The sequence below is a fragment of the Schistocerca americana genome, chromosome 9, assembly GCF_021461395.2.
Source record: "Schistocerca americana isolate TAMUIC-IGC-003095 chromosome 9, iqSchAmer2.1, whole genome shotgun sequence".
In the NCBI taxonomy this organism is placed as follows: Eukaryota; Metazoa; Arthropoda; class Insecta; order Orthoptera; family Acrididae; genus Schistocerca; species Schistocerca americana.
Window position 1 is genome coordinate 88,280,092 of NC_060127.1, and position 15,871 is coordinate 88,295,962.

The 15,871-nt window shown below is 41.0% G+C and overlaps 1 protein-coding gene across 2 annotated transcripts in view; it reads right to left on the reverse strand.

Annotated features, from left to right (window-relative positions):
* LOC124550988 overlaps positions 1–15,871 on the reverse strand; it is a 276,903-nt gene that overhangs the window by 159,389 nt on the left and 101,643 nt on the right. For both annotated transcript variants that reach the window (XM_047125816.1, XM_047125815.1), the window contains one exon: positions 3,238–3,303. In XM_047125816.1, the coding sequence (XP_046981772.1) occupies positions 3,238–3,303 (66 nt within the window). The remainder of the gene's footprint in view (positions 1–3,237; positions 3,304–15,871) is intronic.

The window sequence follows — 15,871 nt, forward strand, 5'->3', positions numbered from 1 at the left end:
AGTGGGGTGTTCACACAGAGACATCGCTTAACTGCCTGTTTCCCATTCTGTCACATCTTTGTGTATAGTAGAATACTTCTGCTTGACTCCAGCTTCTTACAGCCATCCAAACACATCTACCAGCATCAACTTGGCAGTTGCTTCTGGTGTCTGTAACTGCAAACAATTATCCTACACACGATACCAAGCTAGTGCACCCAAATGAGATGGCATCGTTTTGGATGGCTCATCAACAGTCATGCAGTAGATTTCTGAAAGAATCTTTCACTCTGGTGAAGTATTTGAGCTGAAGTGGGTTCCCTCACAGCACTTTCATGTATACCTAAAATTTTGCTGCAAAGGACCAATGGATGTAACTATTCACACTTGTTTCGTAAGATTTTCACAAAAACAACATGCAACAGTATTCTACTGCAAAATTATACTACTTTTTGATGCTCACTAACAGCTACATTACATATCAACTGTTGCCAGAAAAACTGAAAATATTTAAACGAGCAATCCCATTCTGTTATTGTTATCACCATGGCTAAATACATGTCATCCACTTGTCTTTTGGGGACTGTAGACACAATAAATGCAACAGAGATGGTTTTCTTGGTACCAAAGTCAGTGGTGATAATTATATATTATTACTGAATAAAAATAGTTCTGTGCAAAACTGTCAGTTTATTCATTTATTTAATGGAAGTCATATTCCTATTACTACCCTAACTTATTTTTGTAACTAGTAATTACAAAATATATTGTAAACATGAGTGTAGAAAACAAGATCAAATGGTGCCCATTTAACTGACGGTAACTTAACAGACTGCATTAACTGTCAAATCATATGCTTAAATGGGAAGTCCCTAATGTCTGTCATTTCACAGAGCAACCTTTTTCTCTTTCAAGATATGGTTCAAAGAGTCACACATCTTGTTCTCATCAAAGCTTTCTTTTAAAGTTATGACATTCTTAGATTCTTGTAGGACTTGAAGGTGCAGCCTTCATATTCAGCAGTATGTTATTTTTAGTGCGTTTTAATAGATATAGTTGCACTATCTGTTTTTTAATAAAGTTTCCCACACATTTTACACTTTGCAGTATTTTTTCACTGAAATAATCCCATATGACACCTCTCTTAGGTCCCACCATGAACATTTTTCATGTTCAAGAGTAGTTGATAAATGGAGACTGTCTCATATACTGATTAGCAGAGTAGAACATTAGAGACTGCACTTAATACTGATTTCAAAGACTGCTTTGAACTCTCACTGTCACCTGAAAGTCACTTGTTGTATGTTCCCACTTGCCAAATCTGTAATACTCTTCTCCACCAACTCTCTTCCCCACTTCCACAGCAGCCACACCAGAAGAGATTTGTGGACAGCAACTGTCATTCCTCTGCATTGGGCCTACAGACTTCTGGTGCCACAATGGCCCTCAATCGCCCAGGACATAACAATGGAAAGAGATGCATCTACATCCATACTCTGCTAACCACAGTGAAGAGGATCCATCCCATTGTACCAGTTATCAGGGGAAGCTTGTCTTTGCAATCCCTACATCAGCAATACATACGGCATTGTAGTTCACTCCCAGATACATCACTTGAAACTGATTATCAAAATTTATTAAACAGACTTTCTTGGGATAGTGTGCATCCATTTCCAAGGGTTTGCCACTTCATTTCTTTCAGCGTCTCTGTGATGCTCACATGTGGGGTCAAGTATGTGACCATTTGTGCGGCCCTTAATTTTATATATCCAATATCCGTTGTTGGGCCTACTTGGTATGAGTCCCATACAGTCTAACAATATTCTAAGGTAAGTCATGTGGGTGTCTCATATGCAAACTCCATTGTGGACTGACTGCATTGCCTAGCAGGCTACTAATGAAAAGAAGTCTGACACATGCTTCATCTGAGCCTCTGCTTGTGATCATTCATATATTCACAGACTGTTACATCTGGATATTTGTATGAGTTATCCTGCTCCCACTGTGACTCATTCAAATTCTAGCCATAGGACACTAGCTTTTTTCCTCTTATTGTAGATTATACACTTTTGCCTTTCTGAGCACTATTGTCATTACCTGATCTGATTTTGGAAGCTTCAAGTTCACATTTTTAAAATTGACTTTTGGTACAACATCTGTTTCAGGACAATTGGAACCAGAGGTGAAACTAAACAGAAGCTATGTTACATCCCAAATATGAAGTTTGAAGCTGGTAACTGATTTGCACATATTAGATCATGAGGTACAAGATAACAATTTTTGTTGCCGATAGCTGACAGGGTCAGGAAATGGGTAACAAATATTGAAAAGGCTTTACATGTGGGTCTTCCATGCCCTATGTCAATATTATTAAAGATTCATTAATTGTCCAATAATAAAACAGTCCGCTATTCAAACCCACTGTCAATTAGAATAATGTGGTAATGTGAGCTGCCCAGCTATGTCTTCAAAATTATTTCTAATTTGTTATTTGTATTTCTGTGTGTTTCATTTAGACTTTTCTCCTTTATTCTTCAATCCAAGTTCCAAGTTTTTGTTGGCAGTCCTCACATCTTTCTGCCTCCTACTACATTTCTGTGTGGAGTTACAGCCAATTTCTTACATACAATCACACATTCCACATGTATGCTTCTAGAAACCTTTTCCTGATTTGTCAGTCTTTACTTTTAGATGTTAATATCTTTATCTTTCAACACATACCTGTATTGACTATTCTTTCAGTTCACTGCTGTGGTGACAGAGATTTGTTTTAATAGTGTATTCGGTTCCCTGTATCATCTCTAGACAGGCTTGCTGCCTGCCTGTTGAGCTGCCTAACATCCGTTCCCTACTACCCGGTATCTAAAACAACGTTACTGTTATGTGTTTCCTTATTTTATTTAATCTTTAAGTTGGTTCATTACTACTACACTAAATAACCAGAACATTATGCGCAACTGTACTGTTACCAATGACAACATATGTTGCCTTGCACAGAACCAAAGGAAGTGTGTTTTTTACAAGTTAAGTGACGTAATGAGAAACTATAAATCATATTTCTGAATATATCATTTAGTTTCCTCCTGCCTCATCATTCCAGATAAAAAGCATGACAAGACCATCAGGAGGGGAATGAGAGAGGAAATCGAATATAACCTTTCGAAAGGAGCTATCCTGTAATTCTGTCTAATCATGTTAGGCACAGTAGCTGGTAGAGAATATATTTGTGTGTAAGCATAGATAAATTTTAGTACTTACCGGATATTCCTTAAGATACATGATCTGAATTTCACGGTTAGGCGTTGCATGTGGTTTACCATCCACCTGAATCAAAGGAAATTAGTTAAGTACAGGTGAAATGCAAAGTACAAGAAGCACAAATGAAACCGGTCTACACACCACAATGAATACATTAAAGACAACTGACAGTATGCAGAACTTGATCTGAACCCAGGTCAACCTGCATGCAACGACAGAGTGTTGAAACCATAATACTGTCTGGAGGTGGACTCTGTTTGGATCTTACACAGACTTGTTTTGATTTCAGCCTGGTATGTGGAAGGTGAAAACAACTTTTGTTGGTTGGAGATTTTCTAGGAACTGATACAGTGCGCAAATTGCTCTGTTCCCAAAGGTGCTGCTTGTTTTTGTCTTTAGATCTAGTGGTGTTATATTGGCTAAGTCTTAAATCTGGAAACAGGTATTGATTTTAATGTGCCAATATCAGTTGTCTTTATGAAGATTTATACACTAGTCACTTCAAACCTAGGCAATCTGAACTTACCTCCACAGCAACCTCAACTTCCAGTGCCAGTGACATTTCTTTGTATGATTTACAAACACCATGTAATGAGGTTTTCCCAGGGAGTAAATGTTATACCATGTGACTGAGTACACAGCTGTCACTGGCACTATGCCCCCCCCCCCCCCAATGTACTGTTCACAAGTACCCTAAGGAGAACCTCATGTAGCGGTGTTTAGAAATTGTGTGAGTGACAGTGAAAATTTGAGACTGGTTGGTTGGTTTTTTTGGTGTTAGTGTAACCGATCCACAAGGTTATCAGACCCTCTATTCTCTAAATATCAAACCAGGAATAATCCCCAGAGGAAGGATACAAAAGGCAAATCCTGGGAAGCTGAGTTGTAACGAAGATACAATGAAAAAGAGATAAAAGCAAATTAAGCAGCTCAAACAAGATGATAAAATTTTAGGAAAAAAAAACCATTAAGAATGGCAAATATAAAAGAATAAAGAGAATTAAAAGGTGGAAAGTGTAGAAGCCATGCCAGACCACCAGGCAAGGGCCACATGGGTCCCCTGGGCTAGAGCAGGAGAGGGCAAAGTGTCTCACCTCAAAGAGACAAGCAGAAACCAACTTCACAGGTGAAATGCAAAACCAGGTTGCCACTAGCACCGGAGGTAGCATGTCAGGAAGTTTAAGGTGTTGTTGCAAAACAGCTAAATTTTGCAGTCTAGTAGGATGTGGACCACAGTCAGGTGGGTCCTCACCTAGAAGAATGAGGTCATGTGTCAGTGAAATGTGGTCAATGTGTAGCCAACAAAGAATGGTGGATTCCCTGTGCGAAGGAAAGACTGCACCTTGTTGTTATCATCTTTATTGCCCTCAGTTTGTTTCAGGAGTCCAGGGCGGACCATTCTGAGCTCCAGGCCTCCAACAATTGTTGGCGTAGAGTCAACAGAAGATCCACTTCTGGGACCACCATTTCCAAAATCGGCGCCATTAGCCAACTTTTCCAACAGGTCAGTACGTTCATTCCCTTAGAGCCCAACATGTCCAGGTGTTCAAACAAAAATGACTGGCCATCCAGCTTTATGCAGGTTGGAAAGAATATCCTGCATAGTCGTGAATAATAGGTGATGAGGGTAGCACTGGGCTATAGCCTGAAGGCTGCTCAGGCAGTCACTGCAGATTAGAAGCATCTTACTGGTTCAAGAACGATTATAGCTAAGGGTTTGTCTGATGGCCACCCATTCAGCAGTGAAGACACTGCATCCATATGGTAGGGAGCATAGTTCACTGCACCTTGCATGTGTATGAAATACCGGTCTGTCCCCTGACCGTTGAGCCCTCAGTGTACACCACTTCACAACCTGGAAATTCATCGAGGATAGCCAGGAACAGGCAGTGAAAAATCATAGGGCCAAGTGATTCTTTTGGACGAAAAGGATAAATCGAGAAAGATCCAAGTTCGGGGAACATGCCATGGGGGCATGTGCAGTTGTTCCCTGACAAGAGGCAACAATGGTGAAGTTGGAGTTCAGAGCAGGCACTGTAGTCTAACTGCAATAGTGAAATCAGTTCTTGGTCTCTGCTGTGGGAGGTGGATCGCCCTACTAGGAAAAAGGACCTGGTAGTTTGGATGATTAGGGGAGCTGCAAATGTGCATAGCATAGCTGAGTAGCTGTTGTTGGCACCTGATTTGTAATGGAGAAACCCCAGCCTTCACGAATAAGCTGTTTACATGGCTAGTTTGAAAGACTCCTGTGGAAATTCAGACACCACAGTGGTGTATCTGGTCCAGTGACCACAATGCTGAGGGCGATACCGAACCATATGCCAGACTCCCACAGTCAAGAAGGGACATGATCAGGGCTTTATAAAGCTGTAGAAGGGATGAGCAGTCTGCACCCCAGACGGTGTTACTGAGGCAGCTGATTGCATTCAGGTGTAGTCAGCACCTTTGCTTAAATTGGTGAAGATGGGGATCCCATGTCAATGAGACACTGAAGGCCAGTTCCAAAAAACGGTAAATCTCCATTACACTGAATAACTGATCATAGAGACAGACTTCCTGCAGGTTGAGTTCTGGTCGAGGATGGACAGCGCAATATCAACAGAAGTGCATGGGGCGAGTCTCGGCAGCTGAAAACTGAAAGCCGTGGGTGATGGCCGATGACTGCATGATTTTATGACACCCTGCAATCAGTGTTTATCAACAGCCACACTACAAAGAGCAACAGTAAAAGCAAAAATCGTCAACTTGCAAGAAAGTTTATACTGAAGGCCCTATAGCTGCTGCAAGATCATTGATGGCCACCTAAAACACAGGGACACTCAATACAGAGCCCTACAGGACCCATTCTCTTGGATTTGGGAAGCACCAACTTGAACACATCAAGTATGGTGTGACAAAAAGTTCTGGACAAAAATCTGGAGTGGGCCCAGGAGATTCCACTCAGTAAATTAGTGAGGATGTGGTATCACCATGTGGTGTCATAAGCCTTTTGTATGTCAAGGAAGACAGCAATAAGGTGCTGACATTGGTCAAAAGCTACGTGGATGGCATACTCCAGGCAGACCAAATTATCGGCAGTTGAATGGCATTCATGAAAATCATTCTGGTAAAGAGCCAGGAGGCCCTGAGACTCAAAGAGCTAACAGAGCCACTGGCTCACCATGCACTTGAGCAACTTACGGAGAACATTGGCGAGACTAACTAGTTGATAGCCACCCACCTCTAGGGGATGCTTACTTGGTTCTCACCACTGAGATGGGATCTCACCCCCTCTCTGGACACAGTTGAAACTGGTAATGATAATGAGACAACACTCACATCTATCAATAGATGTTTGAGCATTTGGTTGTGGATGCACTCTGGCCCTGGAGCTGTATCAGGGCAAAGAGCTAAGGCACTAGTCACTGAATGCAGCACTACAGGGCTCCAGTGGCATGTAGTGAAGGACCAGTGCTCTCGCTCAACCTGCAGTTTGAGGACTCAGGCAGACAGACTTGAGCATAACGCAGAGAAAAATTTTTGGTAACAACATCTGGGGCAGTGAAGACAGTACCGTACAAGTAAATACTAATTACACCTACAGGACACTAGTGTGTGTGTATTGTGTGTATTAAACCGGGGACCTAGAAATGACAGAGGCTTCGTCCCGCCGTAGCCCTCAGTGGTTCACAACCCACAACAGGCCATAGCACTCCACCCACCCCACCACCGCCCCCCACCCCGAACCTATGGTTATTGAGCAGTTTAGCCCCTAGTGGACCCCCTGGGAACGCCTAATACCAGACGAGTGTAACCCTCCAAATGTTTGCATGGTAGAGTAATCATGGTGTACGCGTACGTGGACAATGTTTGTGCAGCAACTGAGGCGGAAGAAGTGCAACCAGCCTGCATTCGCTGAGGTAGATGGAAAACCTCCTTAAAAACCATCCACAGACTGGCCGGCACACCAGACCTCGACACTAATCTGCTGGGCAGATTCGAACCGGGGACTGGCATGCTTTCCCGCTCAGGAAGCATCGCGTTAGACCACGCGGCTAGCTGGGCAGGCAGGAGACTGGTACCCGCAGATACATCTGATCACCCAAACCAGTGAAAGAGGGGTATTGGTCCAATGGTTGAAACATATCATTCAAATGGTTCAAATGGCTCTGAGCAGTATGGGACTTAACATCTGAGGTCATCAGTCCCCTAGAACTCAGAACTACTTAAACCTAACTAAACTAAGGACATCACACACATCCATGCCTGAGGCAGGATTCGAACCTGCGACAGTAGCAGTCGCGCAGTTCCGGACTGAAGCGCCTAGAACCGCTCGGCCACAACAGCCGGCAAAACATATCATTCCCAGAATCATTCCTTCCATCATTTTATTAGGTGGAGGACACAGGCACAGAGCCATTTAACGGCAAAGAGGTGCTACATCGATGGATAGCACTTATTGTGCTGGAGAGCCCACCTGTAATCTCTAATGGCCTTGGCAATTTCTGAGGTCTACCACGATACTGTCTTCCAATGGGTGGATGGGGATCCCAAAGAAACAGGGATCTAAGTCAGCTGTCGACAGAACGGCGATGACAGGAAGATCAGGAAGTGGTCACTACCACACAGATCATCATGGACTTTCCACTGGATGGATGGGAAAAAACCATAGTTGCAAACGAAAAAAATCAATGGCTGAGTAAGTTCCACGTGCCAGACTGAAGTGTGTGGGGGCACCAGCATTCAGGTGACAAAGGCCTGCCATTAAATTTTTGATGTCTTTATCCTGGCGAGTAATCATGGTTCCACCCCACAAAGGGTTATGTGTACTGAAGTAATCCTAGATTAGGAATGGTGGGGGGAGCTGAGAAACCGTACCGACAGTGTATTCTGAGCCACTCCATCATGGGAGGGAGATACACGTTACAGATGGTAAAATCCTTTGATGCCGTTACTTGAACAGTCACGGCCTCTAATGTTGTATCAAGAGGCACAAGTTTGCTATACACGGAGTCCACAACATATGTGCAAACTCCACCTGACACCCTATCATAGTCAGTGGAATCCTGAAAATATCCCCAGAAGCCATGGAGAGCAGGGGTCGGCACTGCTGGAAACAAGAGTTTCCTGGAAGGCAATGCAGAAAGCATGGGAGAAGCTTAAGATATGTCACAGCTCAGCCAGATGGAAGAAAAAAACTTCTAAAATTCCACTGGAGAATCATGCTTTCAGTATAATGAGAGGGCATGAAGGAACCAGGGAGGCAGCTTATGCCCCAGTGTCACTAGGCTGATTGCTGGGACCTTCTGTTTACTGTCATGTGTCAACTGCAGAATATTTCGATAACATACATTAAAACCAAGTACCACATACTCTTTGTATCAACAAGATGAATTCGTTGCATCTTCTAATTTGCCCATATGACGAAAACTACGGACACTGGGTTATCTTTACGATTCCTGAAACTTCGCAGTGATACTTAGAGCAATGCTGTTTGCACAAATAACATGTAAATAGCAATTGGCAGCATACAGCACAGCAGTGACTGGTAGAACCAATGTATTTGTATGATGTACAGTTTTGGCATAAAAGTTATTTAATTAGTAGAGAATCAATTAATAAAGCAAGTCTATAATGAACCATACTGAATCTTCATCCTCATGCATTCAAATAGCAACCGTATGTAAATATTATTAATGATTCATTAATTGTCCAATAATAAAACAGCCCATTATTCAAACCTAGTGACAGTTAGAACAATGTGGTAGTGTGAGCTGGCCAGCTATGTCTTCAAAATTTTGTCTAATTTGTTATTTGTATTTCTGTGTGTTTCATAACATTGTAAGATTTAGACTTTTTATGCTTATTTCAGTACTGCGTAAGGTTTGTAGGTTAAATAGCTGGAGAGAGGCTAGCATCGAAAGATACATCATTTGAGGTACATTAAATGGTATCCCAAAATTAAATATTTCTCAGAAGTTGGAGAGAATTTGTGGGCTACATGGCTACACATGCTTTGAGACATTGAATGCAAGTGCACCTCTGGTCAGTCAGTACCAGGAAGTGCCACACGTCATTCTGTCCAGGAGCCACTCAGCGGTAGTCAATCTGTAAGAGAGGCCAGGTGTTATGAACTACACAGCTTCAACTGATAGACTGCTGGTTTCGGTTATAGAAAATCTTAATCTTTCAAACACCATTAGCTGTGTTCATATTAATTCGGACACAGAATATTCTCAGATCTTGGAAATAAGAAATTTGTATTTTATTTGATTATATAGCTGCAAGACTTATTTAGTAGCATTTAATTATGCTTATTTATGTCAACTTCAGGTGCATTGGGAAGTATTTATATGCCTCTCATATGAATTAAAGATAGATATTCTGCACATGTCCTGGAATGGTAGACTTGATTATGTATCAACTCAATTTTGGGAATTCCATACATGTAAATTTATAACAGGGACTATTTCATTTAGTTTGGTTGCTGATTAGGCAGCACATGTTAATTATATTTTAAATTACTTTTCTTTAAATGAAACTTTTCACACTTTTTAATTAAGAGTAACTGTTAAATTCTGTAAAATGCCACCTACAGTAGAGATCAGAGTAAGGTTTTGTGACCCGCTCCTTAGACACAGAATACAAGTGAGGCTTATTCAAATGGGGTCACATATTTGCCGACATGCTTATGGAGAATGGTAGAGGAGATCTTCCGTGATTTGCTTTTAGTTTAATCAACCCAACAGGGGAACTTTAGAGGATTCCACTTGAATGTCTGGATTTTGATCATATCAGTCTGCAGCGAGAGTCAGAATACAGATATGCCGTAGCCTCTGCAAAAACTGGGGAGTAGAGCATTCACACAGAGACATCATTACCTGTTTCCCACTCAGTCACATCTTTGTCTATAGTGGAATACTTCTGCCTGACTTGCAGCCATCTGAACACATCTACCAGCAAAAAACTGGCAGCTGCTCTCAATTTCCCTAAGAGCAGAGAAATTCTCCTACACCCTCTACACCAAGGTAGAGCACCTAGAACAAATGCAATGGTTTGAGGTGGCTCACCCACAGTCAAGCAGTTGATTTCTGACAGGATGTTTCACTGTGGTGAAGCGTATGTATTGAAATGAATTTCCTCCAAGCACTTTATAGATATACCTAAAATTTTACTGTAAAGAACCAAAAATTTTACTGCTTCAGTGGAGGTAACTATTTAGACCTGTTTTGTGCAAGTTTCACAAAACAACATGCAACAGTATTGCATAGCAAAATAACAATATCATATGAAGCCCATTAACACCTACAAACAATGCAAAATTCAGGATGGAATCTAATAATATTAGAGAGAAAATTTGCCACTCACCATATAGTGGAGATGCTGAGTCGCGATAGGCACAACAGAAAGATTCACACAATTATAGCTTTCGGCCATTAACGCCTTTGTCAGCAATAGACACACGTACACACACGCACTCAACCACTCACAGCTGAGTGTGGTTTCAGTTGTCTGAGACTGTAGACCTGAGTACAAGTTGTGTTTGCATGAGTGTGTTTGTGTGCATGTGTGTGTACGTGTGTCTATTGCTGACGAAGGCCTTAATGGCCGAAAGCTATAATTGTGTAAATCTTTTTGTTGTGCCTATCACGACTCAGTATATCTGCTGTATGGTGAGTGGCAACCATTAACACCTATGTTAGATATCAACTTTTGTCTGGAAAATGGAAGATATTTAAATCCATTCCACTGACTATACACACAATAGATGTAATGGAGCTGGCTTTCTTGTAACCAGTGAGAGGTGATAGGTCATAATTATCATTTCTGAATAAAAATAGACTTGAGGAAAAATGTCAGATTCGTTTATATAAAGGAAGTCATATTCTTATTACTAACCTACATTATATTTGTAATTAATAATTACAGCTCTAATATAAGCATGAGCATAGAAAATAAAATAAAATGGTGTCCACTTAACAGGCAGTTCGATGTAAGACTGCATTAAACATTAAAGCAAATCATAAATGGGAAGGTCAGTCATTTCACAGAGCAACTTGTTTCTCTTTCAACTTATTGTTCACAGAGTCATAGTTTTTTATTTCTCATCAAAGCTTTCTTTGAAGGTTATATGTTCCTCAGATTCTTGTAGCACCTGGAGGATGGTGAAGTAAACTTCTTTTATACCCCAATTCCTGCATTCTACATATTCAGCAGTATATTGTTATTCTAACACTCTTTTGAAGATATAATTGTACACTCTGTTCTTGTTATTCTAACACTCTTTTGAAGATTAATTGTACACTCTGTTCTTAAATAGTATTCCTCAGATATTTACACTTTGCAATATTTTTTCACTACAGTAAATCCTTATCACACCTCTTTTGTGTTTCATTATAAAATGTAGATTGGCAATGGCAAGAACGACATTTCTCAAGAAGAGAAATTTGGTAACATCGAGTATAGATTTAAGTGACAGGAAGTCTTTTCTAAAAGTATTTGTATGGATTGTAGCCATGTACGGGTGTGAAACGGACAATTAATAGTTTAGACAAGAAGAGAATAGAAGCTTTTGAAATGTGGTGCTACAGAAAAATGCTGAAGATTAGATGGGTAGATCATGAAACTAATGAGGAGGTACTGAAGAGAATTGGGGAGAAGAGGAATTTGTGGCACAACTTGACTAGAAGAAGGCATCAGTTGGTAGGACATGTTCTGAGGCACCAAGGGATCACCAAGTTAGTATTGGAGGGCAGCTTGACAGGTAAAAATCGTAGAGGCATACCAAGAGATGAAAACACTAAGCAGATTCAGAAGGATGTAGGGTGCAGCAGGTACTTGGAGATGAAGAAGCTTGCACAGGATAGAGTAGCATGGAGAGCTGCATCAGACCAGTCTCCAAACTGAGGACCACAACAACAACAACAACAACATCATCATCATCATTAACAACAACAACAACACTAATGGAGGGATTGCAAAGACAAGCTTAGACTAATTACAGTTCATGCAGAGGCATTCAAGTAATTATTCTTGATTGACATGCACTACTGTCATTATCTGATTCAATTTTTGAAGTGTTTTATGTTCAAGTTCTGATATTTACCACACAGACTTTCTTGGGATAGTGTGCATATATTCCCAAGCATTTGCCACTTCAGTTGTTTCAGCATCTCTATGATGCTCACCCATGGGCCAAACAAATGTGTGACCATTTGCACAGCCCTACTTTGTATAGATCCCACTTGATATGGTCCCACAACCTTGAACAATATTTGAAAATGTGATGTATGAGTAATTTTGCCAGCAACCTCCTTTCTGAACTGACAGCATTGCACTAGTACACCATTAATGAACAGATGTCTTTATCTGAGCCTGCGTTCATTCATATTCCAACTAATTGTTACACTCAGATATTTGTACACATTGATCAATTCTAATTGTGACTCTCATATATTGTAATCATAGGACCCTAACTTTTTTTTCTTTTTGTGAATTGCTAGTTGTTACACTTCTGGACATTATTGACATCAAAGGATTAGATTTCGGAAGTTTCATATCCAAGTTTTGAAAATTTGCCTTTGGTACAACTTCTGTTTCGAAACTACAGGAATCAGAGGTGAAACAGAATGGAAGCTCTGTTATACCCTACATATGAAGTTTGAAGCTGGTAACTAATTTGCCCATATTGGATAATGATGTACAAGTTAATAATTTTTGCTGCCTATAGCTGCCAGGGTCAGGAAAGAAAGCATGAGTATCAGGAAGTCTTTACATATGGGTATTACATACCATTCCCACCTTTAGTCTTCAGTCCGAGGATATGTTGGCAGCAGATCTCCAGTCCTCCCATCTTTCTGTCTCTTCTTTATTTCTATGTGTGACTTCTAGCAAATATCTTTTATATGAGGAGCCTTCAAGAAGTAATCATACCACTTTTTTCTTGTCAATTTCAGACAAAAAAATGCAGAATTTGTCCTTCAAGAAGTAATCATACCACTTTTTTCTTGTCAATTTCAGACAAAAAAATGCAGAATTTGTTTTGAAACACAGTGAAATATTCCTGCTTCAGCCCCCATAGTTCCAATACGTGGCCACACCTTAAGCAGCTTTTAAAATTGTATCTGTAAAGGAGGTGTATTTGAAGCACAGAGCTGTCATAGAATTTCTTTTGGCAGAAAACTAGAGCAGCACAGATATTCATGGGCACTTGCAGAATGTCTATGGAGACCTGGCAGTGAACAAAAGCACGGTGAGTCATCGGGCAAGGCGTCTGTCACCATCACACCAACGTCACGTAAACCCGTCCAATCTGTCACGTGATGGATGGCAGGGCAGCAGTGACTCCTGCAATGTTGGAACATGTGGCCACTCATTTGAGTGATTGACAGATCATAATCAAACACGTCGCTGCTCAACTGGATATTTACATTGGTAGTACTGACACTCGTCCACCAGTTGGGGTACTCAAACACGTGTGCCCCCTCAGTTCCTGGCTACCTAACAGAGACCACACCACCTGTGCGAAATTGCTAGTGTGTTCCGAGGTTGATGGGTTTCTCACTTTGAACCGGAGAGAAAACAAAAATCCTCGGTGTGGCAGCACACCACCTCTCCTCCAAAGAAACAGATCAAAGCTGTATCTTAGCCTGTAAGTCGCTGTGACGGTCTTCCGGGATCCTGAAGGGGTTATTCTGTTCGATGTCAACCATCACATTCCAACAATCAACTTTGGAGTCCACTGTGCTACCCTCAAGAAATTTAAGAAACGATTTCAGCATGTTCACCATCATGAAAGTGCAAACAAACTTCTCCTTCTCCATGAGAAAGCAAGGCCTGACAAGTCTCTGCACCACAGCGGAGATCACAAAACTTTCATGGACTGTTCTTCCTCGTCCACCATACACCTTCAAACTTCCAAATCAAAGGTTCACTCATGGATGATGGGGAAGTAAGTGACACAATGCGACGTCAGCTCCAATGTCAACCAGTAGAGTGGTACCGTGCGGCCCCCCAGGTCCTCCCAGTAAGATGTCGTAGGACTGTCTGACTCTAGTCAAAGTACTGAGGAATTATATAGTCTATCTGAATCTTGAATAAAGCCAACCTGCTCTCAGAAATAAAAAAAGTGTTGTACTACATATTGAATGTACCTAATAATTTGTTCTGTGCACTTCAGTTATGGGTTTTCTCTAGATGTTTTTCCATTAACAGATTGCTGACTTATGTTTTACGAGTTCTTCATATGTCAACACATGACCAATTATTTGAGTTCCTCTCTCAACAACAGCATTCCACAAACTCATCTCCCCTCTTTTAACAACTTTGTCATTTCTGAGCTCAGCAGACCAAAATGCATTTCTTAAAACCACATCTCAAGAGAATTCCGTCTTTTTCTTTCCACAGTCCACATAGTCCAAGTCTCTCAGCCATACAATGCCATACTCAAAAATACATTTCAAGAAATCTTTTCTTGTTTCTTGTTAGTTTTGGAGGTTAATAACTTGTCTTAGTACATACATGTACTGACTATTCTTTCAGCTCATCATATGGTGACTGAGATCTTTGTTTTAATGGTGCACTCACTTTCCTGTAGCCTCTGCAGGCAACCTTTGGTACCTGTCTGTATGATGCAGAGACTTGAGTCATTTACATGAGCACTAAAAGAAATCCACTGAAATTCAATTACATGATAAATCACACAAATCCAAAGGATGTAAACTTAACTAAATATTCAGGAATTACAATTAAGATTAACTTAAATTGTAATGATCACAAATAATGCTGTTGGGCACACAAACCAAAGACATATTTATTGGCAGAACACTTAGAAAGTGCAACAAGTCTACTAATATAACACAATACTTAACACTATGCTTGCTTGCCCTCTTCTGGAGTACTGCTGTGCAGTGCAAGGTTTCCATCAGATGGAACTAATGGAGAACGTCAGAAAAAGTCCACAGAAGGGCAGCTTGTTTTGTATTATTGCGAAATAGGGGAGAGAGTGCCACGGTTATGATGTGTGAATTGGGGTTAAAATCATTAACACAAAGTCATTTTTGGTGGCAGCAAGATCTTCTCATGATATTTCAATCATCAACTATCTCCTACAATTACAAAAGCGTTTTGTTGGTACCCAGCTATGTAGTGTGAAATGACCATCATACTAAAATATGAGAAATAAGAGCTCACATGGAAAGATTTAAGTGCTCACATTTCCTGCATGCTGCTGGAGACTGGAACGGTAGAGAAATAGCTTGAAGGTGGATCGATGAACCCTCTGCTAGGTACTTAATTTTGAGCTGCAGAGTAATCATGTAGGTATAAAACTTCCTGGCGTATTAAAACTGTGTGCCAGACCAAAACTCGAACTCGGGACCTTTGCCTTTCGCGGGCAAGTGTTCTAACAACTGAGCTACCCAAGCACGACTCACGCCCCGTCCTCACAGCTTTACTTCTGCCAGTACCTTGTTTCCTACCTTCCAAACTTCACAGAAGCTCTCCTGCGAACCTTGCAGAACTAGCACTCCTGAAAGAATGGATACTGCGGAGACATGGCTTAGCCACAGCCTGGGGGATGTTTCCAGAATGAGATTTTCACTCTGCAGCGGAGTGTGCGCTGATATGAAACTTCGTGGCAGATTAAAACTGTGTG